We start from the raw sequence: 26,239 nt of genomic DNA, 5'->3' as shown, positions 1-26,239 counted from the left end.
TCCCCGTCCATCAGCTTGCGGACACCAATGTGGTGGACAGCAAATGGCGTTTATTGGTGATCGACACAGCACTATATAGCTTGAGTTCACAATGCCGCTTCCGTCTGCTTACATTGTAAACACTACTGACCATTAGGAGAGGGGCCCTATCTTTCCGTACAACGCGATATCTTCCGGCCGCCGGACCCTAATTACCTACACCGGTCTCTTCGAAGTAGCTAATAACTTGAGCCCGTAACCATGCCCCATCCAGGCCTGGAGCCGCGCAGATAATACCGACTGCAAAACACAGGAGTACAGAGAAGAAAGGCTCAGCATAAGTGGATTTCCAGAAATTAGCGCTTCAGGCATCAGTACTTATCTACTGAGAATCAACAGCATTTCTTACGCTGCCTCCATCTTCTTTCACCACCACCCACACCCCCACCAGACAAGGCCTGCAGCTGGGACGCAGGAGAAGTGGGGTTTACTCTCAAGTCTCTGTCTGCCACTTCCATGCTGTTCTACCCAGCTATCCAGTTCCCTTCCAGCCTTCGGTCACTAACAGTGAGGTCTGTCCCCAAAAAGGAAAGTTAGCGCTAGTAACCCCCTTCCATGTGATGCACCCTCCACTTTACACCACGTGCAGACTGTGACACTATGAAGATTTGGGAGTAGTTCCACACTTTGTCAGCAAAAATACACCAGATGCCAAGTTGATTAGAAATAACCTGAGATGGACTTTATCTCAGTCTGAATTTCAACATGCAACTAAGTGGCTGGGGAGGTACTCCAGGGATGAGTGGGGTAAGGAAGAGTAGAGCAGCATCTGTAGTCTGCCAGCGGCTTAACAAAATATGAAACGACAAGTGAACTATCACATTCTCATCCACTGGGAAACTTCCCAAGCCTAACTCAGTGGCATCAGGCTTTCGTGTGACCCTAGAAGTTTCTCAGCTGAACAATTTGTGAGCAATCACATTACATGCCTTCTACTGGAGTTGGCAGGGTTGGAATTTCCGGTTGAGAATAGCAGGCGTACATCTGCTGGTCGAGGCTACGCAGAACATGGAAAGTGGGGTGCGTATGCTGCTGTAGAAACATGTGCCCTGCGTCGACTTGGTTTGCCACGATGACCTCTACAGAGGCTCCGTCTGGGAGGAAGAGCTGTCATGTGGAGAAAAGAAATTCTCATTAGCGTTCACTGCAACACAAGCTTCATTCACAGCAACTCCATGTTCCACCAGCAACTCCTGAGGCTTACAGCCATGGGTGGAAAAAGCCTGGCACTCCGGTATTTCACTTCCAAAAGCTACTCACTGTTACTCCCTGCTGCTCTAACAGAAATCAGACTTGAGGCGGGGCCTGCCTTGCATACAAAAAGACTATCGGCACGAAGCAGTCGGAAGACTTATTTACCCAAGGGATCGGGGGAACTACAGGCCTGTCGGTCTGACCTCGGTGCCAGGGAAGGTTACAGAGCAGATCATCTTGAGTGCCATCACACAGCAGGTACAGGACAACCAGGTGGTCAGGCCCAGTCAGCGTGGGTTTATGAAACGCAGGTCTTGCTTGACTAACCTGATCTCCTTCTGTAGCAAGGTGACCCACTTAGTAGATGAGAGAAAGGCTGTGGATGTTGTCTACCTAGACTTTAGTAAAGCCTGTCACACCATTTCCCACAGCATTCTCCTGGAGAAACTGGCTGCTCGTGGCTTGCATGGGTGTACTCTTACTAGGTAAAAAACTGGCTAGATGGCCGGGCCCAAAGAGTGGTGGTGAATGGAGTTAAATCCAGTTGGCAGCCAGTCACAAGTGGTGGTCCCCAGAGCTCAGTTTTGGGGCCAGTTCTCTTTAATATCTTTATCAATGATCTGGACAAGGGGATCGAGTGCACCCTCAGTAAGTTTGTGGATGACACCAAGTTGGGCAGGAGTGTTGATCTGCTCGAGGGTAGGAAGGGTCTCCAGAGGGATCTGGACAGGCTGGATGGATGACCTGAGGCCAGCTGTATGCAATTCAACAAGGCCAAGTGCCGGGTCCTGCACTTGGGTCACAACAACCCCACGCAGCGCTACAGGCCTGGGGAAGAGTGGCTGGAAAGCTGCCTGGTGGAAAAGGACCTGGGGGTGTTGGTCAACAGCCGGCTGAATATGAGCCAGCAGTGTGCCCAGGTGGCCAAGGCGGCCAACGGCATCCTGGCCTGTGTCAGAAATAGTGTGGCCAGCAGGAGCAGGGCAGGGATCGCCCACCCAGGGATCAGCACTGGTGAGGCTGCACCTCGAATACTGTGTTCAGTTTTGGGCCCCTCACTAGAAGAAAGACGCTGAGGTGCTGGAGCGTGTCCAGAGAAGGGCAACGAAGCTGGTGAAGGGTCTGGAGCACAAGTCCTATGAGGAGCAGCTGAGGGAACTGGGGTTGTTCAGTCTGGAGAAAAGGAGGCTGAGGGGAGACCTTATCACTCTCTACAGCTACCTCAAAGGAGGTTGTACCGAGGTGGGTCTTGGTCTCTTTTCCCAAGTAAGAAGTGACAGGATGAGAGGAAACAGCCCCAAGTTGTGCCACGGGAGGTTTAGATTGGATATTAGGAAAAATTTCTCCACTGAAGGGGTTGTCAAGCATTGGAACAGGCTGCCCGGGAAAGTGGTTGAGTCACCATCCCTGGGGGTATTTGAAAGACGTGTAGACGTGCTGCTTAGGGACATGGTTTAGTGGTGGACTTGGCAGTGTTAGGTTAATGGTTGGACTTGACGATCTTAAAGGTCTTTTCCAACCTAAATGATTCTATGATTCTACATTTCTCAGCTCAGGCAGAATGGAAACAGCAGTGGAAGAGCAGGTAGGCAAATCTGATCTGTAACAGTTACATAAGCTGGACAGCAGAGAGCCACACAAAATCCAACTGGTTTTGAGGGCATCTGTGAACCAGCCACGTTGACATAGCATACTACGACAGCAGCGACCAACAACAGCCTTCCACCCTGACATCAGCATAGCCAGCAAGCTGGGACTTACCCAGGCAGTCATAAGGAGGGAATGAAGCGTCAGTGGTGTTGGTGGAGGTAGACCGTAGATGTTGGTGAGACACAGCTCTTTGAACTTCTTGCCAATCAGGCTCAGTACTTTTTCTACTTGTTGCGAAGAGCCTGGAAGACAAAAATCCCACAGAAAGTCTGTAGTACAGATATGCTGAGGACACCCCCACCCCGTGAAGTGATAGAGCTACCAGAAGCCTTCTGCGCTACATCAACGATTTAAGTTTTAATAGATTGGCTGCGTAACCTGACATCAGACCAACATGAGCAACTCAGGCCCCAGTTTCAACAGCGTTAGCCTCCAGTATGAACCCAATTCACTGGCAGATATTTTTCAGCCACAATTAATCTAACATCCTTCACAGTCAAGACCGCACTTGCTGATACGCATCCCATAGCTCCTCCTTCAAGCCTGAAGGGATCCTTCAAAACGTGTTGGTTAAACTACAGGAGCCGAAGATGTTAAAATGCATTCTCACCTCTAGAATAAGAGGGTTCAAATGCCAAGGCACAGGCAACTTGGCATACACCTCTACTGTAACAGCACCGATTAGAAAAGTTTTGTAAAGCACTAGGCTCACAAAGCCACTAAATCTGTTTAAATTCCTTGCCCATCTAATTAAGGCCCCCAAGTTACATATTAGACCATGAATAAAGAGACATTCCGCTTACCTTCGATGTGACAGACTTGGGAGTCACGGAAATAAGGCAGTGTTGCGACATAAATTTTGGCACCAGACGATTGCCTCAAGAAGCTCATAAATTTTCCTTGTTTGCCGATCAAGCGGCCAACTAATTCCTTTATGAAAGTAACAAGAAAGCAACAGTCAGGAAGAGAAACAGAGATCAAACAACACTGTTCTCTGTGGCTTATTTCACCCACATTCCCAGTTCCTGTAGCACAGGGCCAGGCAGAATAAATATAAGGGAATGCTGGACCAGCGCAGAGTTCAGCGGGTCTATGACAAGTCAAGGGAGGTACAGATCAGTAAGCACAGCTTGTTTTGATAGATGCGTCTTCATATCTTGTAGAATGACACAAAGACACGATGGTTTTTACCAGGCCTGGTAAAAGCTACTGTCTTCCTACAGTCAAGTGAGGTCACGTCCTCTCCCAATCTCCTACCATTTCTTATTTTAAAAAAGCATGCTACATGCATTTTTCATTCAAATATGAAATACTAAGTTTTAGCAATTTTTAAACAAGCTAATTGGATTAAATAGGGAGTAGACAAATTCATGGGAGAGTAAACCAGGCTATCATGCCCATTAGACTGCAGAGTCCCAGGACAGCTGTGCGGGATGATGAAGAGATGTCTTTGCATGCCCTATTACTTCTACTCTTCCACCGGCACCTGCCACCACCTACTGTCAGAGACCAGGTACCAGAGCAGAAGTGTTGGGCCCAAGTCAGTATGGATAATCCTATACAATGTAGAGTTGGCTACTTCAAGAAAAGTGACAGCCTGTCTGCATGAAACACTGAAACACATTTTTCTGCTGTAGAACTGCTTCTTTAGCCTGTGTTTTACTGATCCATTAAAATGCACGTTACATGTCTTCCCTGGGCTCACAGCATCCAAGCACTCGAGGCAGCATGCTTATCCTGCCGGCAGCTGCTGTCTCACATTACTGGCTGTCAGTATTCGGGTCTGCTGAGCAGCAGAACTGCAAGAGCGATGCTGTGCAGGACAGCCACAGATGATTTTGCATACACAAAGCAGGGAAGAAGGTATGAACATGGTCCTAAAAACACAGTCTCTCTCTCAACCCAAAAGAAAGCTCACTATAAAGACAGAGACACAGCAGCTCTACAGAATAGCTCAGACGAGCATTCAGCTTGTGAGGAAGGGTTTGGACAGGCAGTTGAAACATAACCCTCCTACATAGCAGGAAAAAAAAAAATAATCACCTGCCCTTAATAACTGTGTACCTTCAAAGCCTTCTGAATACTTTCAGAGCATCGGACTAACAGATTGGGGTGGAAGATAATGGGGAATAATGAGTCCGGGAACCAACATTACCCTGGGCATAACCCTGACATGCCTCTTGTTTACAGGTGTGTACTGGCTCTTTGTTCCTGTTGAGTCCTAACGGGAGCTAAATGCTTAAATCCTCGTTGATTTGTTGTTGATCTCTCTGGGATGGCACTGAGCCAGTACCAGGCTGGAAGAACCAGAAGATGGCTATGTAGGGCAAGGCAGGATGCGCGAGCAGGCCAACGGCTGGTTACCTTTGGAACCTCTATCTCCCAGATAACGACGCCGGACTTGCTGGATTCTCCTCGTAGCTTCGAGTTCTGCCGACTCACTGTCTTCCTCATGGCACAGCCACCGTCCACGAAGTCCACGCTATTTACATCCGAACCTACAAGACATACAGACATGTCAGTATTCAGACAACCCACACAATCCAGCTACCAGACACAAGGCCATGAAAATCTATAATTTCATAGAGAGGTGACATTGAGCTCTTCCTATGCATTCAGTTGGGATGATCCTGTATCAGGTTCTCTGGTATTTCAGAAAGGGTAAAGTCCCATCACACACAGCCTGCTGCAAGTTTCCTTTTATTGCTGGAGAAAAACCTGCACACCTCTGGGAATGCAACAGAAGGAGGCCCGAGTTCAGCAGGAGTCCTTCAAACATGGTGACACCTTATGCAGCAGCAGAGACAAGACACTTTAAGTCAAAAGTTACCAGCTGAACGAGAGCTATGCTAACACCAACACTGAACTGCCGCTGCAGCAAGGTATTTTGCATTTTCCCCACATGGTTTAAACAGGGCTTTTCACAGGGAGTTCAGCATGCAGGGAGGGATGTGCAACCTATTCGTCTGCTCTTTGCATTGACATTACATTCCTGCCCCAACGAGGGTTGCACGGTGACCTGAGCACCAGCTGTGCCCACTACTAGCTGTGGTAGAGGATTGTCTCTTGCCCGGATTTGTCATATGCTTGAAGAAACAAGGTGCCAGAGCTGAGCTACGTTTTGTTCTCAAACCATCAGCCGATACCAGGAACATTCGTACTTGGGAAGGGGACAAACTCAAACAGCTTCCTCCTGGTCAGATCCCAGATACAGTCAGTGGAACAAGATCAAGAACAAGAACAAGGCTGATCCTTCCTCCAGATTAACAAGCAGAAACATGAAGATCCTCACTTGCTTGCAAGAATTCAGATCACCCAGTACAAGACCAAAGAGAAAAATAAGCCCAACAGCTGCCTCACCTTTGCCACATCTTAATAAGTAACACAGCACAGATGCCTCGAAAGTCAAAGGCAAGCAGTGCAGCTGTTTGCAATAGACTTGCTAGACAAGGATGAGGATTTAAGTCTCACAGCCTGGGTGCGAAGGTCAGCTGTAGGACCTCTTATCCAACATAGCCACATTATCAACTTTACCTGCTATACTCCATCTCCCTACCTGTCTCCCTGCAGAGCTTTCAGCCCTTGTCATCACCAGGCTCCACAACACACCGTTGTACCTTCTCATCACACCAGCATTCACAACAAGGCAAAACCGTTTTCCTCCTATGGTTACTCTCACTAGTGAAAATCTTTTGTGGGTTTAATCCTTAATTGTTGGCAAACTCAATCCCCATGTCTCACAACAAGCAGCGTTCCAACTACTTTGTAGCAATTACAAAAGACATCCTGTCATTAAGGGCTGTTGGCACCACAGGGTCCTATAAAGGATTTTAACGTCCATCCCCAAGGTCACACGGGTTAACATTTGCTCAGACAGCTTTGTATTCGGCCAGGCACACATCATCCAGGATCTAGAAGGCAAAAGCAACACAGAGACAGATGGGGGAACTCCACGAACATTGCTCCCTGTTGGGATTTCCTGGCATGCACCTACCCTCCCAAGCAAAAAGGCTTCAGGGTAATTGGTCTGCAACCAACTGATTTGATCACAACTCATCAGAGCACTGCCCTGGTTCATCCAACAGCACCTCAGAAACCTGCCTTACAGCCTCCTTTCGGCAGCAGCCCACAAACACAGATAAGAACCCAGTCCTTACTAGAGGCTGCCCGAACTGAAGCAGAAACCATTTGCATTAGCAGGTCTCAAACCAGCAAGGTGTTCAACAGCCTGGCCTACATCCAGACACAGCCCATTTCACTGGGCTACTCAAGCACATGCTTCGCTTTAGAAAATAAGCTTTGTGCTGAATGCAGACCGGTCTGTTCAACCTTTCGTCGTATACCCTGAAGATCACCCAGCTAACACGGGATCCTACAGAGACGGGAATTCTGAGAGCAAATGCATACCCACCTGCACACGAGGCCTAAATATTCATCTACTGGCAAAGGTAAAGATGAAGAGGACTTATCTGAACATGTTCTGAAGCAGAAGGGTTACAGCACATAAAATGTTTGTTCACCACATTTTCGTGGGAGCATTTTCAAATCCCTTACCTCCTGAGCGATCTCCATCCACCTCTGCTGCCCTGCTACGCTCATGATTCAAGCCTGGACCATCCTCCACGATTCCCAAAGACTCTCGTGTCAGTGTCGCTGATGCTGATGGCCACTGATCTGGGTTTGCACTAGAGCTTGAATCCTGTACAAGGCTCAGCGCAGCACTGCCGTGACACTCTGTGCTCTTTGAGATCAGAGGGAGAGAAACACAAGCAGGGACACCGCTTTCATCTTGAGATCCTGTCATTTCTAGTTTTTCACTGTCGTCCTCAAGGGTGCTGGGCTGCGTTGTCACTACTGACAGGTCTGGAAGGTCCTGTGAGAGATCTAGCCTCTCATGAGTTTGAGACAGCAGAGAGGGTGTCGTCGACCCTGCTGAGAGCAGGGAGGTCGAGGTTTCGTTCTCTCGGCATTCCTCTTCTGACGAGAGAGGCAGTCTTCGAGGAACACATGCTTCTGGTTTGGGTGGTGAATCGTTCTCTGGCGCTTCTTCCTGCTGCTCTTCTTCAGAGGCTATTGCTTGTTTATCGTGATAGCTTGCATGCTTTTTTCTACGGGAATAGATCCACCAGCAGCCAACAAGTGCCAGCACTCCAGGTATGGCATATGGGATAATCTTGCGGAAATGTGAAGCCATTTTACAGATCCTTAGCAATTATGTCTAGAAGAAGAAACAAAAGCCATGTTACAATAGTCACAGGAAAGGTAACAGCAAGGCTAAAGTTTCATAAATGCCTTGAGGTATTTCTATTAGCATGAACAGACTCGTTTTCTAGCCACTTCTTAAATTCACATCTCTGCTCCACCAACAGACCACAGAACAAGATCCTGACCTAAGACTAGGAATATCTGGACATTTCTCACCATTACACTCACCAATTTCACCTTATCCCACCTTTACATGTAAAACAATTTCACCTTCTTTCTCCTGCCTCACCTTCGCAGGTCAGTACTACACACAAGGACAGCATCCGGCACTGCAAGTCTCTCCAGCATCAGGCTGTGTTCACAACACAGCGGTACCACCAGCACTCCGAGACACAGACTTGACACGCTGCAGGTCTCCCCACTTCTCTGCTTGAAAGGTAGCACCACATTCCTGAGAGTTTCATAGGTTGACAACACGCACTTCTCTAAAACATAACAGCTCAGTGAAGGTGAAGTGCTTTGCAAATGTTCTCATCCACAGCAACTGCGAGAGGCTGGTGAGCGGGCACACGACAGAAGTCTGCAGTTAAGTAGACGCTAAACAGCAACACGCAGCTACTCCATTTACTTTTATATACACAGTGTAGGAATTCCTAAACAAAGAACAGCTACAGCCTGATCAAGCAAGTGCCTCCCAATAACCAGAAGTGCCTCTACAAGATTTTGCAGCAGTGAAGATGGGAAATCTGCTATAGCGCCCTTACAACCGCAGTATTTCTCTAGCAAAAGCAGCCCGGATAGGGACACTACTACCTAGGAACCCAGCTCCAAAGCTTGTTCTACATTACTATGTTGACAGCTGCTGCTTCTCTGACTTTCTAGAGTCGAAAGCTGTCTCTCTGACTTAGAAAGTGTGTGCACCCTTCCCCACCTGCACACCGCCGAGACTCATGCCCCAGTCGTGCTCCTCCATTTACAAGCCTCACCCGGATTATCCGAGGCAGGGCTGACATGCCTTTCCTTTTCCTTAAGGAAAGTCTACAGCTGGAACACAAAGCTAAACACTTACCCACATCCCCAAAACAGCCTTGCTGCAAAGCACTTACAGTTTATATTTTCACTGAGCAGGAATTAAAGCAAAACATCACATGTCTGGTGATGCTTACACATGACAGATTTTTCTCCAAACAGGCCTCAAGACTTTTGCCGATGAGCAACAAAAATAAAGATTGTTTTCAGGAGATAGCAAAGTCCCAGAAATGGGAACCACGCACTGGAAAAGAGTATTATCTAGCTCCTCTTTAGAAGCATAATATTTCCGAGACAAGACAAGACAATCAAGTCATTCTGTCAACTATGCTTAGTCTGTCTCAACCGGAAAAAAACTTGTTATCAGAGCAAGCCTTCTGACCACAGCTTCCAAATACAACTCTCCTTTAGGGCCTTGATTTTCACGACAAGCTGATTACATTCTAGCCGAGGGACAAAAACATGCCTCCCTCAGGCTCAAACCGAGCATCCAAGCCTCAGAAAAATTAATATTCTCTCCAGATTTCTCACCTCCTCCAGCCACACCCTCCCATGCCACAACAGCAAATACACAACTTTATCCAAGCTAGCTCAGACGCCAGCCTTGCTTCTGTACTGTTTACCACAGAGTCCTAACGACTGAGGCAAGTAAATACATGACTGGCAAAAACAGGGACTAGAAAATTTCTTGCTTAATCCCAAATCAAAGGTCAGCTGCAGACATGACTTAAGAAATCCAGTAATATCTCCAGTATATCACAAATGAGGTATTTATGTTGTTCTACAAAGAAAACTTGAGTGTGTGTTAATTGGGCATTCATAGCTGCTTTCTTCTAAATCCAAGTTACTTCCAGCTGGCTTTACACAGTCAGGTAGCAGGGCTCACTGCTGAGGATGAACTTTCAGTTAACGGCAACATCTGAGATTTGGAATTAAAAAAAAAACCAAAACCAAAACCAACAAACCTAGGCAATAATTTGGATGTTTGGGTTTTGGAACTTGGTAAGTGGAAAGGGTGAAGTCTGTACATTCCCAAGACAAAAGGTTCACATTTATGCTCTCCAGCACAATGGCACATTGTGAGCCACTGCGAGTGCTCGTCTGCTGTCTGCTTAAGTTGTTATAATTAATGCAGAACCACCCTACAAGCTGTCTCGCAGGCGTACCACAAACTCAAATTAAAGTAGCTCACATAAGTCCATTCCGAGCAAGCTTTCCTGATTAAACAGACAGCCCTATTATTATCCGATTCCCTATTAAGTTGCACCAACTGTACAAACAATAGCCCCACACAATTCCGCAGCGCAGGAAGGCAGTGGCAGGATGCCCCACAGAGGGCCAGGCCTGTCCCAAAGCCTGGCAGACAAAACAGTTCTAAGAGTCATTTTCAACATTAATATAATTTAAGATAAAGATCTTCACTCTTCTGTGATATTTAGATCAGTGGGGACTGGTGGATTAGCTGACTGCTCCTTGTGAAGCTCATTTAATTTCAGGTTTTTAATTTGACTAATTTTAGCAAGAGCTGCATTATACTATCAGTGATCGTGTTAAATGGGAATTCCACATCCTTCCGTCAGCTAGAAAGGGATGAAAGGCAGTGGGTCTGGACAAGATGCCAGCAGACACCCTAAAGCACCGGGTCGGCTAGGGGACAGCTAACACCAACAAACATCTCCTTACGTAAATGTGATGGGAAGACTTCATTGGCCTGATTTCGATACGCTGGTCACAATGTCACTTTTTACATGATGCCTAGAAGATGGCTGATTTTTAACCTGCTCAACCAAACGGCTGTAAGATGCAGCACATACTTCTCTCCCATTGCCTCCACAGGAGAGCTCCTAAAGCCCACATGCCTTTTCCAACACGTTTAAGAGCGACAAAACCCGCTCTCCGCTGCCAATTTGACAGCCAGTTCAGGACTGCAGGGGCAATGGGATCATTTAAACACATGGGGGGAAGAAAGCCTGCGATTCTCCTGCCAGCAGCAGAACAGAACGTGGCAACTTGTCAAATCACATGGCTTTAAACACTGCCAAACTGGAGGGAGCCTGGCCCGACAGTCCTCGCACTCTCCAGGCAGGAGGAGCCAGCTGGAGAAACGCAGCAGCTCTGGAGGCTTTGGACCGGAGACGATCGGCTCCCAACACGCAGGGCCCCATGCAGTCCCGCACCAAAAATAGCGCGGAGCTCGCACACTGTAAGCGCTCACCCCGCACCACCAGCCACTTCCACTTCTTGCTGGCATGTCAGGAATCCGGTCTAAATGTCACACCTTCTGTCAAGGCAGGGCCAGAGGGCTGCAGCTAGGACATGAGACTTTTCCAACTTGCTAAATAATCCCCACGGTAGGTCAGGATGGGATTAAGACAGCAAGGGAGAGTAGGGGTCAGTCAGCTCTCCAAATCTCTATCCTGACTTGATTTATGGAAAACTCCTGGTAAAGACCAGGGAGATGAGAACAAGAATGAACGCACACCCTTGCCTACCTTTAAAAAAGAAAAAAAAAAGGGCGCCAAAGACAGTCAACTTATTCTACTTGTTCACATTAGGGTCCCAGAGCAGTTTTAAGCCACCTTGTTTCCCTAGCCAGGACAAACAACCCTTCAGTATACACATCCTTATTAGGTTAGAAATGTTTGCAGCATGATGTTCAGAGAAAAGCCAGATAATTCACTCTCAAGGTTCGAGGGGAGAGTTCAGCAAGCACTTGCTCCGGATTTTCAGGGCTTTCTACACACCAGGAGGTCTGTTCTGGGGGCAAGCGGCTTCAAGTCTCTACAAGAAGAGAGACAAGTCCCAAGCGACTGAGCTCCGGTGCTCTGCAGGGACATACCCTACACTGCTGCCAGTCCCTGCCTCCTCCGCTCCCCTTCCGCCCCAGCGCTGGAGAGGTTACACTTCCAAACCCCAAAAGCAGTGGAAATCCAGGCTGGAATTAAAGGCTGTCCTGAAGGACCACAGAGCAAACGAGCAGGCAGCTAAATTGGAGATGTAGCTTCAACAGCAAGGCCGGGATGCCTCCCTACAAATCCTATAGTTAGTGATACAGCACTCAGGAAATAAATACTATCTGGGTGAAAGAGAACTGGACAAGGTTGGCACAGTTAAAACTAAATGGGACCACGTGGGCTCTTAAAATTTTCCATGCTAAAAATAACCAGTAGCACGTGCTCTGCCTTATAGGAGACATAAGGAGTTGACAAAAACCTAAAGAACTAGAGGCCCTACCATTAAGATTAAAATACGAGAAATTACTGCAGAGAAACAGACATAGACTTACTTGATCTACATTTGGCCTAAGGCTTTTCTTTTTCCATTGAAAGCCCAACTGGCATAGGGTACTGCAGTATCTAAACCACAGCTTCTTTGCTTTTTCGTACAAAGATAAAGGAGGCAGGCAGTCAGCCACAGAGGGACCACCTGCTGCCTCCTCTCTGGAGAGAGAGCCTCTCCAGAGTGAGGTTCAAACTGGAGAGCAAAGAGACCTCCTACCCACTCAGGTTTGCATCAGAGGCTGACCTCAAGGGACACATCTGTGAAGTCACAGTGGCCTGCCATGTCACAGGGCTGCAAGCCCTTGCATCACGCACTCCTGATCACCAGGGTGTCAGTCGGCCACAAGACTTTGCAGCCTTTCCCGCACTCTTTTCCCAGGCCAGCCTGGTGTACCACCATCAAAACCACCATCACGCAGAGGTGAGAGCTGGGAAAACATGACTCAGTGGCTACAAACCTCCAAAGACAGGTAGGAGCCAGGCAAGCAAGGTCTCAAACCGGATGGCACTTATTTGAAAAAGAAGTGAACAGGTAAGTTTCTCTATACTTAAGTAATTAAAGTGTTCTGCAGCAATTTCTGCTTCAAACAGCAGCCAGCAGCACTGAAAGACAACAGCAGCAAGAGATACCCCTTAAGCAATACCACCTTTTCCCAGCCCAGTTAACATGGGCTACAGAGCTCCAGAAACAGGCTCCTCTGAATTCAGAAAACTACTAATGAAGTCTCTCCACAACCTTAAAATATTTGAGAACCAACAGTCCTATTTGCAGAGGGATTCATTACAACATCAGCAAAAGGCTGAAAAAGCTGGTTGCTGTAGAGCAAAACAAGAGCTCTGGAACAAGAAACACCACCAACACCGGGCTGTCTTTTATCTCCAAGATAAAAACTCCTTTCAGTGTAATCAGCTTCACTGGTGTTCCCACAACAGCTCAGTCCCCTCCTTTGCAGCTGAAGCTGCTACACTGATGGCCCAGGCTTTATTCGTATTTCATTTTACGGTCACGGCCAAACAGTGGCCCAGCACAGCTCCAGCGGTACCACTTCTGGGCCAAAGCAGGACTCAAAAGAGTTTCTATTTACACTGGAAAGCATGGGTTTACAACAAAAGTATCAACCTAGCCAAACTGTAGGGGGTTTTTTTACAGGTGTTTTGGAAATCACCAAGAAGCTCATATATATACAAACACCGACCACCAGCAACCCTCAGCACCTGCACTGCCTAAAGGATTAACACAAGGCCCTGGGCTGATCACTCCTGCTATGCCATAAGTCACAGATTACACTTTGTAACTAACATTAACCCTATCAGATTATCAAGCTCCTTACTGTACTTTATCTCTTATTACCTTCCTGCTCCCATCGTTTCATTATTTATAGTTTCCTCAACCAAGCTAGAGGATTCACAGGGAGAGACACTATTACAGAGGAAGGCAAGATCAATTCTTCGCCGCTTTGCCAGAAAGGTATTTCAGGTACAGGAGCAAATTTCAGAAACTGCTTCTGTACCACTTTACCAATACCACCTTTACCTTTCTTGGCTATTCCTCAAGATACGGTGGAGGGTTGGTTTGTTGTTTTGGTTTTGGGGGTGGGTTTTTTCCCAGTTTTGGAGTCTGCTCCAGAAACAGAGCCAGACCAAATGTTCTGCTTCTTCAAGCAAGCCAGGAGAGTTTAGCGCATAAGCCAGAGGCCACACAACCTTTCTATTATCACCCAGCTCCAAACTGCAGAGAAAGTCCTCTGATTCAGACTAACCCACTCTGTGCACAGGCATCCCTGACTGGGGAATGAACACTGCTTTTACAGCCAAGAGGCTAAGACATCAGTTGTTGCGATTCTTTCTTTCCTCCTTGACACACTTACCAGTCCAGATTCAACTCTTTTAAAAGCATTTTTCATAGAAGACTAAAGAGAATCAGTCCTCCACAGTACAGCTGTTATTACCTTTATAATCTACCAACACATTACAAAAGTTTTCCCCAAATCCAGATTTTATTGTCTTTCATTCTTTCTGCATTTTCACCCAGGCTGGAGAATAGAACAAGTTACTTCCCAGAATTTCAGAAAAAATACATCCAATACTTAGTATTTTGTGTTTGCTTCTACACCAATGAAGCTAATGCAGCCCTTGCTATGGGCAATGCTAACGAGTGTAGTGTCCACTACCGGTGCAGCTTAAAAATTAAAATTTAAAAGCAGCCAGCTAAGTCAGATGTCTGGCACCTACATCAATTGCCACAAAACAGGCATGGACAGCACTCAGGAGCAGAGACTAAACTAACCAAAGGCTTCCAATATACTCTGCACATAAAAAAAACCCAACCAAACAACAACAACAAAACAGACCTGAATTTTCAAGGAGACAGAACAGTGAGGTTTACATGACAACACACTGATACTGCTGCAAGAGACAGTGAGAAAAGAGGCAGCACTGAGACCAAACAGGTATCTGGAGAACAGCATCAAGAGCTGTTCACTGGGAGGTTTACTGTGCACAGCAACAAGACCTTGATAAGCAGCTTCTCAAAACAAAAGCTGGACTAGACTTAAACAGAAAAGCAAAAAGCAGTGTTGTTCAGTTGGAAGCCTTGAACCCAGGGCTTGGCTTGCTGAGAATAAGTTGCAGAAGCACACAGAGAGGAAGAATATCAAATATTTGTGAAAAAGGCACTCCACGTTCATCTGCACCAGGAAGGAACAGCAAAGATTTCACTGAGAGTCATTTAGACTGAACGAGCAGAAAGATAACTTGTATGCATTAACAAGCTTGCTACAAGAAGATACTGTCCTGGTTTCAGCTGGGATAGAATTAACTGTCTTCCTAGTAGCTGGTACAGTGCTATGTTTTGAGTTCAGGATGTGAGGAATGCTGATAACACACTGATGTTTTCAGTTGTTGCTCAGTAGTGTTTAGACTATAGTCAAGGATTTTTCAGCTTCTCATGCCCAGCCAGGGCACCTGACCCAAACTGGCCAACGGTGTATTCCATACCATGGGACATCCCATCTAGTTTAGGAACTGGGAAGGGGGGAGCAGGGATTCGCTGCTCGGGGACTGGCTGGGTGTCGGTCGGCGGGTGGTGAGCAATTGCCCTGCGCATCATTTGTACATTCCAATCCTTTTATTACTACTGTTGTCATTATATTAGTGTTATCATTATTAGTTTCTTCTTTTCTGTTCTATTAAACCGTTCTTATCTCAACCCAGGAGTTTTACTTCTTTTCCTGATTTTCTCCCCCATCCCACTGGATGGGGGGGGGAGTGAGTGAGCGGCTGCGTGGTGTTTAGTTGCTGGCTGGGGTGAAACCACGACAGTTACACAACATATTTGAGACCTAATCAGAGAGAGACATGCTTCGCTTTGATCTGTGTTACAGTAGCACTGGCAAGGCCTGCCCAGGTTACACTAAGGGGCTGTTCTACACAGAAAGGCTTCCCCCAAAGACTGCAGGCTGCCTCCTCTCCTCAGCTTTGGCAGTCCTTTTTTTAAAAAGCCAAGCCAAGACACAGATCAAGTGACCTTCCTACAGTCACATCGGGTTGGAGGGAACACAAGCAATATAAAATAGGTACTCTTAGCTCAAGAGACAGGAGCCCATCCCCTTCACCAGGCAGCAAACAGAACACTACACTCCATTCAACTTGAACTACTTTAGGGAAGTGATGTGCAAGTTTCTTTCCTGCACCCCTGAACACCAAAAAATTCTTCCTAACCCTGCATTTCAACACGAAGTGGAATACAAGTCCAAGCTCATAACAAAAGGGGCTCGTCTTTAAGGAAGGAAAAACTGCAAGGTCACAGCCTTAAGATTTATGGGGGTACACACTCCAGTCCTTGTCCCAGAGACTTCAAGTTTCCAATTCACAGATTTATCCCCATGCAAAGCTAATACTCCCAATACAAGAGACACATGCAGACCATGAGCTTTTGCCAGGAACTGCTGCTACTTATACACGGGGAGTCAAAATCAGCTACAGCACATGGTAAGTTTCTCATCCTCATTGCCAGGTGGCAGCAGAGGTCAAAGGCAATCAGGACCTCTTCAGGTCTACAAGCAGTGATTTGTTTGCTGAAGAAAGATTTTAAATGATCTTTCATGAAACATTCAACTCTGCTAATAGCAATGTATAGGGCCCATAAATTCAGAGACAGCTTCCAGCCAGGCTACAAAATGCAGGAACAGCAGAGTTCAACAGAATCCCTGTAGTGGACAATAAAAAAACCCACGGTAAACCAGCTGAAGACAGATCATTTGCAAAAGCAGCAAGTGACATGCAAACATATCACCTTCAGCAATCCTCATGAGAAGCAAACTCAACAGCTTTAATTTCCAGGAAATATTAAGCACCTGCTGAATAAAATAGCTTCTTCCAAGCACCTGAAAGTGGCTGCCTGAAGTTAATCATCACTTCATAAAGTTTAACCAGCCATTTGCATTAAGAGTTCCACAGAAGCACTGTAGTTAGAAATCAGGATTTAAAAAAGGCTTGTCATTAGATCTGAAACATTAAACAATTAAAAGTCATTAATGTTTTAATTAATGTTTTTTATTACTTCTAGATGTTGCTAAGGCCACATAGGATACCAGCCCTGATCTTATTACAGTCTCCCTAGACACTAGAAATACCTTAAATAATTTTTCCACATCAGTTAAGTGCATATGAAAGATGAGAGCCATAGAGAAGTGGGGTATGTTGCTTTTAAAGCATTACGCTCTTCAGATAACTCTCCTGCTGGAAAAGCCTACTTGCTCCCAAATACCCCTGAAGTCAGCCTGCAAGGTTTTCAAAATGAACACAAGAGTCTCACCATAGCAAATCAACTGCTTCCAGCTCTGAACAGCTTTGGCTGCAATCCTCAAACAAACAAACTCCTGTCACAGTTAACTCCCAAGAGAACCTGCAGGAACTGGGAACCTTATGTACCATGGTGGATCTGAACTGCAGGTAACTTCAGCTCACACCCTGGGTGGTGAGGGGAATTCCTGTTGCCTAATTTCAGGCATTATGGAATGTCTAGGTTAAAGTCAAGGCTTTCTAGGCAGTTGATGATTTTCAGTATTAGTATCTCAAAGTATCTCCAGAGATCTTTAAGGAGGAATCTGGTTCCTAGGACAGGTAGCTAAACTCAGCGTGACTAAGGAGAGCACACCTAAGAAGCAGCAACCAGAACACACAATAGCTGGGTTCCTGCAGCACCGTCCATTCGGACCCTCCAAACTGAACAACGTGATTTGTCTCACGTCCGAGAGCAAACAGCCTGTAGCCCTGTTGTGCAAGATACGTTACAAACGTGGTGAGATTCACCCGCCTAAACCCCCCAGCACGGTGTCCCATAAGAGCTTTTAAAAGAAGTCCTTCAAGAGCTCAACGAAACATTGAAACAGAAGCTGAAGGACTGTCAGGTCAGTGGTACCAGGACAGCAGCGATGTAATAAGAAGGTGGATTCTAGAAAGCTTTGAGCACAGCTCAAGTTCTACAGGCTTCTTGCTCCTTTTAACTTACAAAAAAGTTGCCACTTCCTTCAGTGCACTCAGCAGCACATGCAAGCAAACCAGTTCATCAAGAACTAAACTGTGCCATCGAGATACATGTAGTGAAGCCGTACTACTCTTTTTCAGAATCACAGGTACATGGACATTACTAGATGACAGGTACTGTAGCTCTGGCAGATGCCTGCACAGTATTTCACCCTTTACACAGGAAGCTCATTAAAGAATGAGGAGGTTAAGTGACTTGAACTGGGTCACACAGTGACCCCCCAGCAGAGGAGCAAGCTCAGCTCAGTTGCTCTGACAGCTCTGGTCCATGTGCTACCAAGAAAAAGCCGTACCTCCCTCATGAGTTGTGCTGCCCTCCAGCATGTCATGCGCTCTTCCTCGGCTATACTGTGCACACACGCAGGGCTGTAACTCAGTAGATTCAAGTTAAGAACTTCTTCCAAGGTACATCCAGGTAACTTAGAGAGAAAGAAGAATATAATGAGCTACAAGCTCTTTCACACCAGGTCTAGAGCTCAGAATCGCTTTGAAAGGGAACAGTGAGGTTAGCAACCGTCAAAAAAATGCCAACACGTTCTCTATTTTACTGCATCTTACAATGCTTCGGGAACTCCAGCTATTACAGACTAGAATGTAAATAGGAGTCCAAATCTGTCCCTTCATTTCATAAAATGTAACCAATTCACAAATATTGAATCTGGAAATACAGTGCTGAAAAATGTGAAAGGCTAACAACTTGTCAAACCAAAAAATGACTTTTCTGCAAAGCAAATACTTTAAGAATAGACCATCCATGTATCCTATTGACGATTAAATCTACCTATCAATGTCCAACAGGTGTAACAATACAATTCAAACTGCATGCCAAGTCTAAATTAACTAAGCTTTCACTTTCATACAAGCAAAATTCCTTGCATCCCCTGACTCTGGCCTTAGCCCCAGCTCCACACAGACTTCCAAATCCGCCCAAAATGAACTCATGGTGAGAAAACCACCTTTTCTCATGCTAACAACTCTATTGTAATAACATCTTCAGAGGCCATACTCAAGGTCTCAGGGAAAAGTAAACCACTGGAGTGCTTAATACTACAACAGCGCATTAACTCGTTCACACCCAGACAACCTTGCCAAACAAGGAGGAGTTTTCTCTCACGTTTTCTTGATTTATATTTTCACAGCTGTCAGAGAGGAAAGCATGTAGGAAGCAAGTTATATAAACCACGCCATTAGGCTGAAGTCCTCGGTGTGGATCACACCTCCTTCCCTCTCCCACCTCCCTGCACCCTTGCACAGAGAAAGCAGAGGGACTTGATTACAAAAGGTTACATTTTCAAAGATTAAACTGGTCATTATTTGCATTGCTAGCTGTGTTATAATGCATGACACCATACAACCAATGGAGGAAATTCTCATTCTCACATTCTGCTGTCGGCAGCCTCACTGCTTTCAGCTTTGGTTTTCTTGCAAGGCAGCAAGCACTGAGGCTCTGCTGAGGTGTGCCTGGAGCAGAGACGGGGTTGGAGAAGTTACTCTCCCTCTCACTTGCTGAACTGCCACTAGACAGTAAGTCATGGCTACAGAAGGAAGAGATGAGAAAATTACAAGCTTTCAAAGGTCAACAGTTTCGCAGCAGAAAAACCCCAACAACATCAGAAGCTAGATATTATTATTCCACCGGTCTGTTTTGCATCTCACAGGAAATAACAAGTGACTGCACAAAACATTTCGGATCCAGAGCGGTAATTCAGAAATCCTGCCTTGTTTCAAAATTTCCAAATCTTAAAAGCCATTCTTGAGGAAACAACATATTCCAAGCAAAGTTGAAACATGCCTACGATTTGTCTGATGGACCTCGTGGCAAGCCAGAACAGAAAAACAAAATTAATGCATACTCTTCTGTTCCAATTTCATCTGCAAATTTAAAATAAAAAGCAAATGCCATAACCCTCTTCCCAAAAGTCATTTTAGGATTGCAGTGAAAGAAAAAAACATAGAGCCAACGCTCCTGCTTCGAGATTTTTAGAAGTAAAACAGCTGGGGTCACCAACACCAGCACTGCTTTTCTAGCAGTTTGAAATAACAATATGTAAAAATATTGTTTGTCCACAAAACTATTTCACACATCTCCTTTAAAAATCACCACTCTTTTCAAAAAAGTATAAATTTAAATGTATTCTCTCCCACACAAGAAAACACAATTTCTTCTACAAGAACAGTCATATATGGGCTGATCTAATAGCTCAAGACAACTGAAACATACCTTTAACATAACTCTGTTCCCATTGTGCTGGAAACAGGGCCTAATGAAACAAAACTTTGGCAGTAAAACAGAATGAAAGGAATGAGACAATCAAAGAGAGGAACAAAGGGAGCAGAGTTGTTTCTGCTTAGGAAAATAAGCTCACTTTGCTGTTGGGAAAAGCCAAAGCCGATTAGGATAAACCAATGACTAGGCATAAGTCTTCCAAACTAATTACACAGTTCGCCACGTGAAGTCTAATTGCAAGTGGCAAAATAAGGACTACACTACTTTCACAGGAGCTCTATAAAGGGAGCATTACCTAGTAAAAGGCAAACCCCAAGAAGTTCCTTATCATCAGCCGCTTGCAGCTTAAAAGGTGCAGAACACGCACGTCCTGAGAGAAGTGCAATTCGTTAGCATTTGGGGGCTTTCTTCTGCTGGTCACAGTCCTCTGGGTGAGGCTTTAAGGGACTGTTGCTTTTTTTTCCTTTTTTAAATGATACCAGAAGCCTTAAACGCTCCAGCACGTCCTGGTCTCGAACAGCACCATTTTGCTTACACTTTCAGAAAGCCATAAAACAGGTAGATCCGCAGACTCGGCCCTGCTGATGGCTCAGGGCAGCGCTTGTGGCCTCTCCAGAGGGGAGGAAAGCGCAGCCCCACCAAGCTTCCCTTTGGATCTCCTCACTTCTAACACTTCCTCATTGAAATTCTTTTAAAACTTGGTCTTAACAGCCAGCTTTTCACACGTCAGCACAAGGGCAACGCTGCAGACCCCAGATGGGTTAACATGGCCAGTGAGTTTATTTTGTTCGCAAGAATGTTTGAAACATCTTTCACTGAAATAACAGAGGATCACAGAAACAACTGCATTAGACTATCAGGATTAGATAGTAAGACAATGGCTTCTTTTTTTTTTTTTTCCTTCTGATTGTAAACCGTTACGGCTTAGTTTGGAGTTTTGTTTTCCCAGCTTAGCCTCCTCGCGTCCTCCCGTGGATCCTGCTCCCTGAAAAAACTGGAAGGAGAAGTCTCAACCCCAAACTCTCACGCCCAGATACGCCTCCCACCGGCTGCCGGACTGGGGCCCGCGCCATCCTTACTGGCGGTGCTGGGCTGCGCTCCCTGCCGCCTGCACCGCCAGCCCAGCCAGGCTGTGTCCCACTGGGGCCAGCCCCCTCCTCGGCACCCAGACCCCCACCAAGCCTCTCTGGGGACCCCCACCATGACTGGACGTGCGTGGGTTCAGCATCACCAGCCCTAAGTGTTCAGCAATCACGAGGCTGTTGATTACACCGCTTCGTGCTCGTTCTGTTAAGCCTTTCGGCTTCACTCAGTTAATTTTCCCAGTCTTCTTCCGCAGCTTATAGCAGCTAGGGTTGCCCGTCTTCACAAAATGAAAGCTGGGACTCCTGCAGATCCCGGGCTTTACAGAAAGAAGAAATAATCGCTATCAGAAATTTCACGATCAAAATCTCAGGAGTTATCATCGCCACGTATTTTGGCGCTCTAACGGGCAGGCATTTTCACTGGTGAAGTCAGCGAAGAGGATTTATTAAAGCACTCTTCTTCTTATTGGACAAAAAGGTTCTGGCATTTACTTTTCAAAAAGCTGTAGTTTCAAATTCAACACTTTAGGCCCTTTCCTGCCAACTCCAGTTAAAAGAGCGAGTCCGCCTGGCCCCAAAGCTGGTAGCTGTTCTAACCACATCATGTATTTTGCGAGCTACTTCCAGTTACCAAAACAACCTCCCCTGGTTGCAAAGCTCTTCTCTGCAGCAAGTACAAACAGGATTTCAAGAATCACAGCAGTAGGTAAGCCATTTTTTCCACACCAATAAGTAAGCTCAGCATTTCAAAGAGCAAGTCACCTGAGATGCTCTTATCAAATATGGGCGGCTCCTCTACATGTTAATTATGTAACGCAATTTTCTTTATTTTAGGAAAGCACTAAGCAAATGCAAACCTTGCCAATCGATCATGATGCATGGTTTGCATTGTAATGGCTTGACTGGAGAAAGAGGATTGTGTGCTAAGCAGCACACAGACGTATCACCAGTCCCTGCCACAAAGAGCTCGCAACCTGAGCCAGTCAAGGAAAGGTGGGGATGCAGAATGGAGAAAGAAGCAGTTCCTGAATGGTCCCACAGGGCCAATCCTGGGTCATTATTTCTGAGTGCAACATCCCACCCACTGCAGCGTATTAATGAGTCATCTAATTTAGCTGGCCCACAAGCCCCCATTTCCTAGGGTCATTAACGAGTTCTGCATCTTCTCACAACCAGAGCCTTGGGGAGAACCACCTCAAAACACCCCACAAACTAAACTGTCTCAGCTAATAAACAGCAAAACACAGTAGAAAGAATCTGAACGCCTGCACGCAAGGTCAAGTCATGGTGACAAAGCCAAGAAGCCTCTCCTCCAAAATGCCACCAACTTCACCAAACTCACCTCCTTTTCACAAGCTAGAATAGGGAAGCGTGATACAGGGATGCAACTGGAAAAGGTCCCCTGGTATGACAGGGACCAAGCCCTGTGAGCCCAAGTCCTACAGGAGCTGAGCTCTTCACAACTGGACCACACAGCCTCAGCAGGACCTACCCCAGCTCCGCTACCAGAGGAATTGGTTCCAGCCTCGATCGCAACCTGTGCAACTTTTTCAGCGCCTTAATTATTTTAGTCTTCAAATTAAGACACTTGAAAAAGTATTCGATTTTCCAGAAGAATTGCCTTTGGAAAGCCAGACCTCTTTTAAGCTATCTCAAGAAAGGCAGAGCATGAAAGCAGAACTGAAGTGTCCCGAATCACTAGTCACTACTGAAAAACGCAGCCTAGCTGTCTGCATTCTCAGGGACTGTAAAGTTGCAAGCATGAAACTACCAGATGGTGAAATTAAAAAGACTATATTAAGACAGCATCCAGACAATATGCAAAGCGCTTATATTGAAACTATTATTAACTTCAAAAATACAGGTTAGAGTTCTGCAATTAGAAGTAACTACAGAAGAAACATCCAAAAGCTCATGTAATCCTTTAATAAAAGGCTCAGCAGGCTGTAAACATCCTGCCGGAATCGAAGATTATTATTGAAAATAAAATGAATGGTTTGGAAAACAACTATCAATCCAGGACAGGAACAATTTATAAACTCCCCTCCTCAGCCTTCAACAAAGTACTGCCTGGCCAAGGCGTTTCAGGGCAGATAAAAGAAACAAACAAACTACAAGGAATGGTAGCCGCTTTCCTTTGGGAGATCCTGCTGTGTCCTCATGCAATCTTGCATCTAAATCATCAATTGATGCACTCCAAAAGACAGGAATCGAGCTGTATGGAGCCCCACGGATAGCGGGGCTGACAGGAGTCTCCATGGAACGTGGTACCATGAATTGCTCTAAAAGCAGACGGCTCTGCAAGCTCTTCACCTCGTCGGACTCCTCACCAAGCATCCAGAAACCTTGGAGATCCAGGAAGCTCCATGGAAGTTGGTGGCACTAAGCTCCAGCCAGAGCCTGGACTGTGGGCTTTGAGCTGTTCCATCATGGAAAAGACTATTCTGGCAAGGTTCAGGTCTCCTTCTGTGCATAAACTTGTTTGGATTTTGTTTTTTTTAAAAATGATGTCAGGATGCGATATATATTTCCACAGGATCTTGCATAAGGATTTTTTAATAAGAAATTAAATGGATATTCTAGTGACTTCCATATTACTCTGTTGTTCACGTGGTTCCTTCAGGCATTTTTGCAACTTCATGAGCGCTCTCAAATACATCTATCTGCTCCTTTTGCCACTGGAATCAGGGATAAACAGAAGGCTGATTTTTACAGAGAAGACAACTGTGTAATCATTCAGCTAAGGGTCAAATTCTTCCTGAACATACACAAATTCACCTCCCGATGACTCTTTTTTCTTAATGAAAGTAAACAGTGTTGGCAATGTTGTACACATACACATGCAACAAACAGAAAAGAAATTCCAGAGGCTTCGAGAAATTACACTGAAAAGCAAAAAATGTGGCCCTCCTTTGAGCATAGGCCTCATTGCACTTTTGTTTTTCAAAACACACTTTAAAAAGAAAGGGGGAATGGGGGAGGAGGAAGAATTCAAAATATGTAGTGCTCACTTGGGCAGGAACTTACCTTGCCAAACTGTTCAAAGTATTGCTTTACGTCTTCCACTACTGTATTAGCCGATAATCCACCTACAAATATTTTCTTTGTTCTTGTGACCATCTGTAAGAAATTACAAGACAAGCATACGGTTTAACCAGAATATTTCAAACAATATGTGGAAAAAAGAAATATTCTTCAGATGCCATCCCTTACCCAGTTAATGAGAATATTTCTTTACAAAAGCAATTCAGATTCTATTTGATTAGATACTTCTTTTTTGATTTGTCTTGTTTTGTTTTTATTTGAGAAATGGCTGAGTAAATGCACTCAATAACAACTCTAGCCCCCCCAGACCCCCCCACGCACGACCTACCGTCTTGGAGTCCAGCTCGTGGTGGGGCTGAGCCAGGACTTTGTCTACACTCGCCGGATCCGCGAACGTAACGAACCCGAAGCCTCTGCGAGAGACCAAGAGCGAGGGGATGGGGAGGGGGGGGAGGGGGGATGTGGATGGTGAGAACTAGAGATAAGGAGAGAAAAGTCATAGAAATAAACCGCTGCCTCCTTCCCCCCCCCCCATCCCCTTCCCCAAAGCCTCCGGTTCCGAGGGCGGGCAGCCCCGACCCGGCCGTCCCCGCACCTCTCCGCCTCCACCGGCCGCTTTTGTTTCCTCCTCCCGGCTCGGGGAGGGATGCGGAGAAACCTCCCGAAGAGACCCACCGGACACGCGTGGGATGGGGGTTTGAGGGATTTGAGGGCGGGGGGGGAGTGTGTGCGGGGGTCCACCCGCCCCGGCGCCAACTCGCGAAGTTTTGTCAACCCGACTCGGGTGGGCGGCGGTTTTACCTGGAGCGCTTGGTGGTGGGGTCCCGCATGACCATACACTCTCTGATTTCTCCGAATTTGCTAAAATAGTCTCTAAGGCTGTCTGCGGAGAGAGAGAGAAGCAGAGAGGCAGAGGAGGGGAAGGGGGGGGTGAGGAGGAGGAGGGGGGGGGCGCGGGCAGGCCCCGGCGCGGCGGGACGCGGCCCACGCGGGGCGGGACGCGTGGGGAGGTGGGGTGGGGGGGAGCGGCGGTCCTTACCTGGTGCGGTTTGCCAGCTGAGGCCGCCGATGAACATCTTGCTGGAGGGAGAGAAGAGAGCGGAGTTGAACGCCGGTGCGGGATCGGCCATTTTGACGGGGCACCTCACGGCGGCGCGGAGGGGCGCGGAGCGGCGAGGAAGCGGGGCGCCCCCCCTCCCCGCCCCGCTTCCTCGCCGCTCCGCCGCCCGCCGACTTACCCGGGGTCGTGCTGCGCCTCGCCGGGGCTCCCCGAGGTAGCCTGGCTCCCGTCCGCCTCCATGGCCGCGCGGAGCCCGCAGCGAGAGCCCCTGAGAGGACACCCCCCCCGCCCGCCCCTCCGGGGCTACGGCTCCGGCTCCGGTTCGGTTCGCTCCGGTTGCTTTTCCCCTTCTTTCCCTCCTCCTCCTCCTCCCTCCGCTACCGGAGGATCTCACTGGAGAGGCGCTGGGGAAGCAGCCAGACCCGTCACACGTGGGATCGGCGCCGCGCCGTCCCTCCCTCCCCCCGCCACCATCCTCTCCTCCCTCCATCCCGCGCTGCCTCTCTTCCCTTCCCTTCCCTTCCCTTCCCTTCCCTTCCCTTCCCTTCCCTTCCCTTCCCTTCCCTTCCCTTCTCTTCTCTTCCCTTCTCTTCCCTTCCCTTCTCTTCCCTTCCTCTTCTCTTCTCTTCCTCTTCTCTTCTCTCTTCTCTTCCACCACCCCCCTCGACCCCACTCCTCCTCCTCCCCTTCCCCTCCCCTCTCCCGCCCGCCCCCGCGCCACGGGGCGGGGCCCGCCGCCGTCGCGGGGCCCTGCCGTGACGTCACCGCCGCGCGCGCCCGCCCGCCCGCCCCACGGCGGCGAGCACCCACGGGCGGGCGGGCAGCGCCCGGCGGGCGCACACGCACGCAAGGCGCAACGCACACACACACACGCGAC

General features: G+C 47.2%; 1 protein-coding gene across 6 annotated transcripts; it reads right to left on the bottom strand.

The window, feature by feature from the left end:
* Nucleotides 1–30: 30 nt before the first annotated feature.
* LOC142032977 (RNA-binding protein Musashi homolog 2-like) lies at nucleotides 31–25,979 on the bottom strand. 6 transcript variants are annotated; one of them, XM_075032467.1, is made up of 8 exons: nucleotides 24,631–24,715; nucleotides 24,285–24,377; nucleotides 7,438–8,101; nucleotides 5,248–5,381; nucleotides 3,687–3,813; nucleotides 2,995–3,125; nucleotides 969–1,146; nucleotides 31–279 (listed from the first exon to the last, which is right to left on the bottom strand). In XM_075032467.1, exons 3-8 carry the CDS (start codon nucleotides 8,075–8,077, stop codon nucleotides 188–190), a joined length of 1,302 nt encoding a protein of 433 aa, XP_074888568.1. In that variant the 5' UTR covers nucleotides 8,078–8,101; nucleotides 24,285–24,377; nucleotides 24,631–24,715; the 3' UTR covers nucleotides 31–187. The 6 variants fall into 6 exon arrangements, with proteins under 6 accessions (XP_074888568.1, XP_074888569.1, XP_074888570.1 ...); XM_075032468.1 differs by lacking the exon at nucleotides 24,631–24,715 and adding an exon at nucleotides 18,239–18,364; XM_075032469.1 differs by lacking the exons at nucleotides 24,285–24,377; nucleotides 24,631–24,715 and adding an exon at nucleotides 8,378–8,662.
* Nucleotides 25,980–26,239: the final 260 nt, after the last annotated feature.

This window comes from Buteo buteo, chromosome 7 (assembly GCF_964188355.1).
Source record: "Buteo buteo chromosome 7, bButBut1.hap1.1, whole genome shotgun sequence".
NCBI classification, from domain to species: Eukaryota; Metazoa; Chordata; class Aves; order Accipitriformes; family Accipitridae; genus Buteo; species Buteo buteo.
Note: the sequence above shows the minus strand (reverse complement) of the source record. Positions and strands in the feature narration are given on the sequence as shown.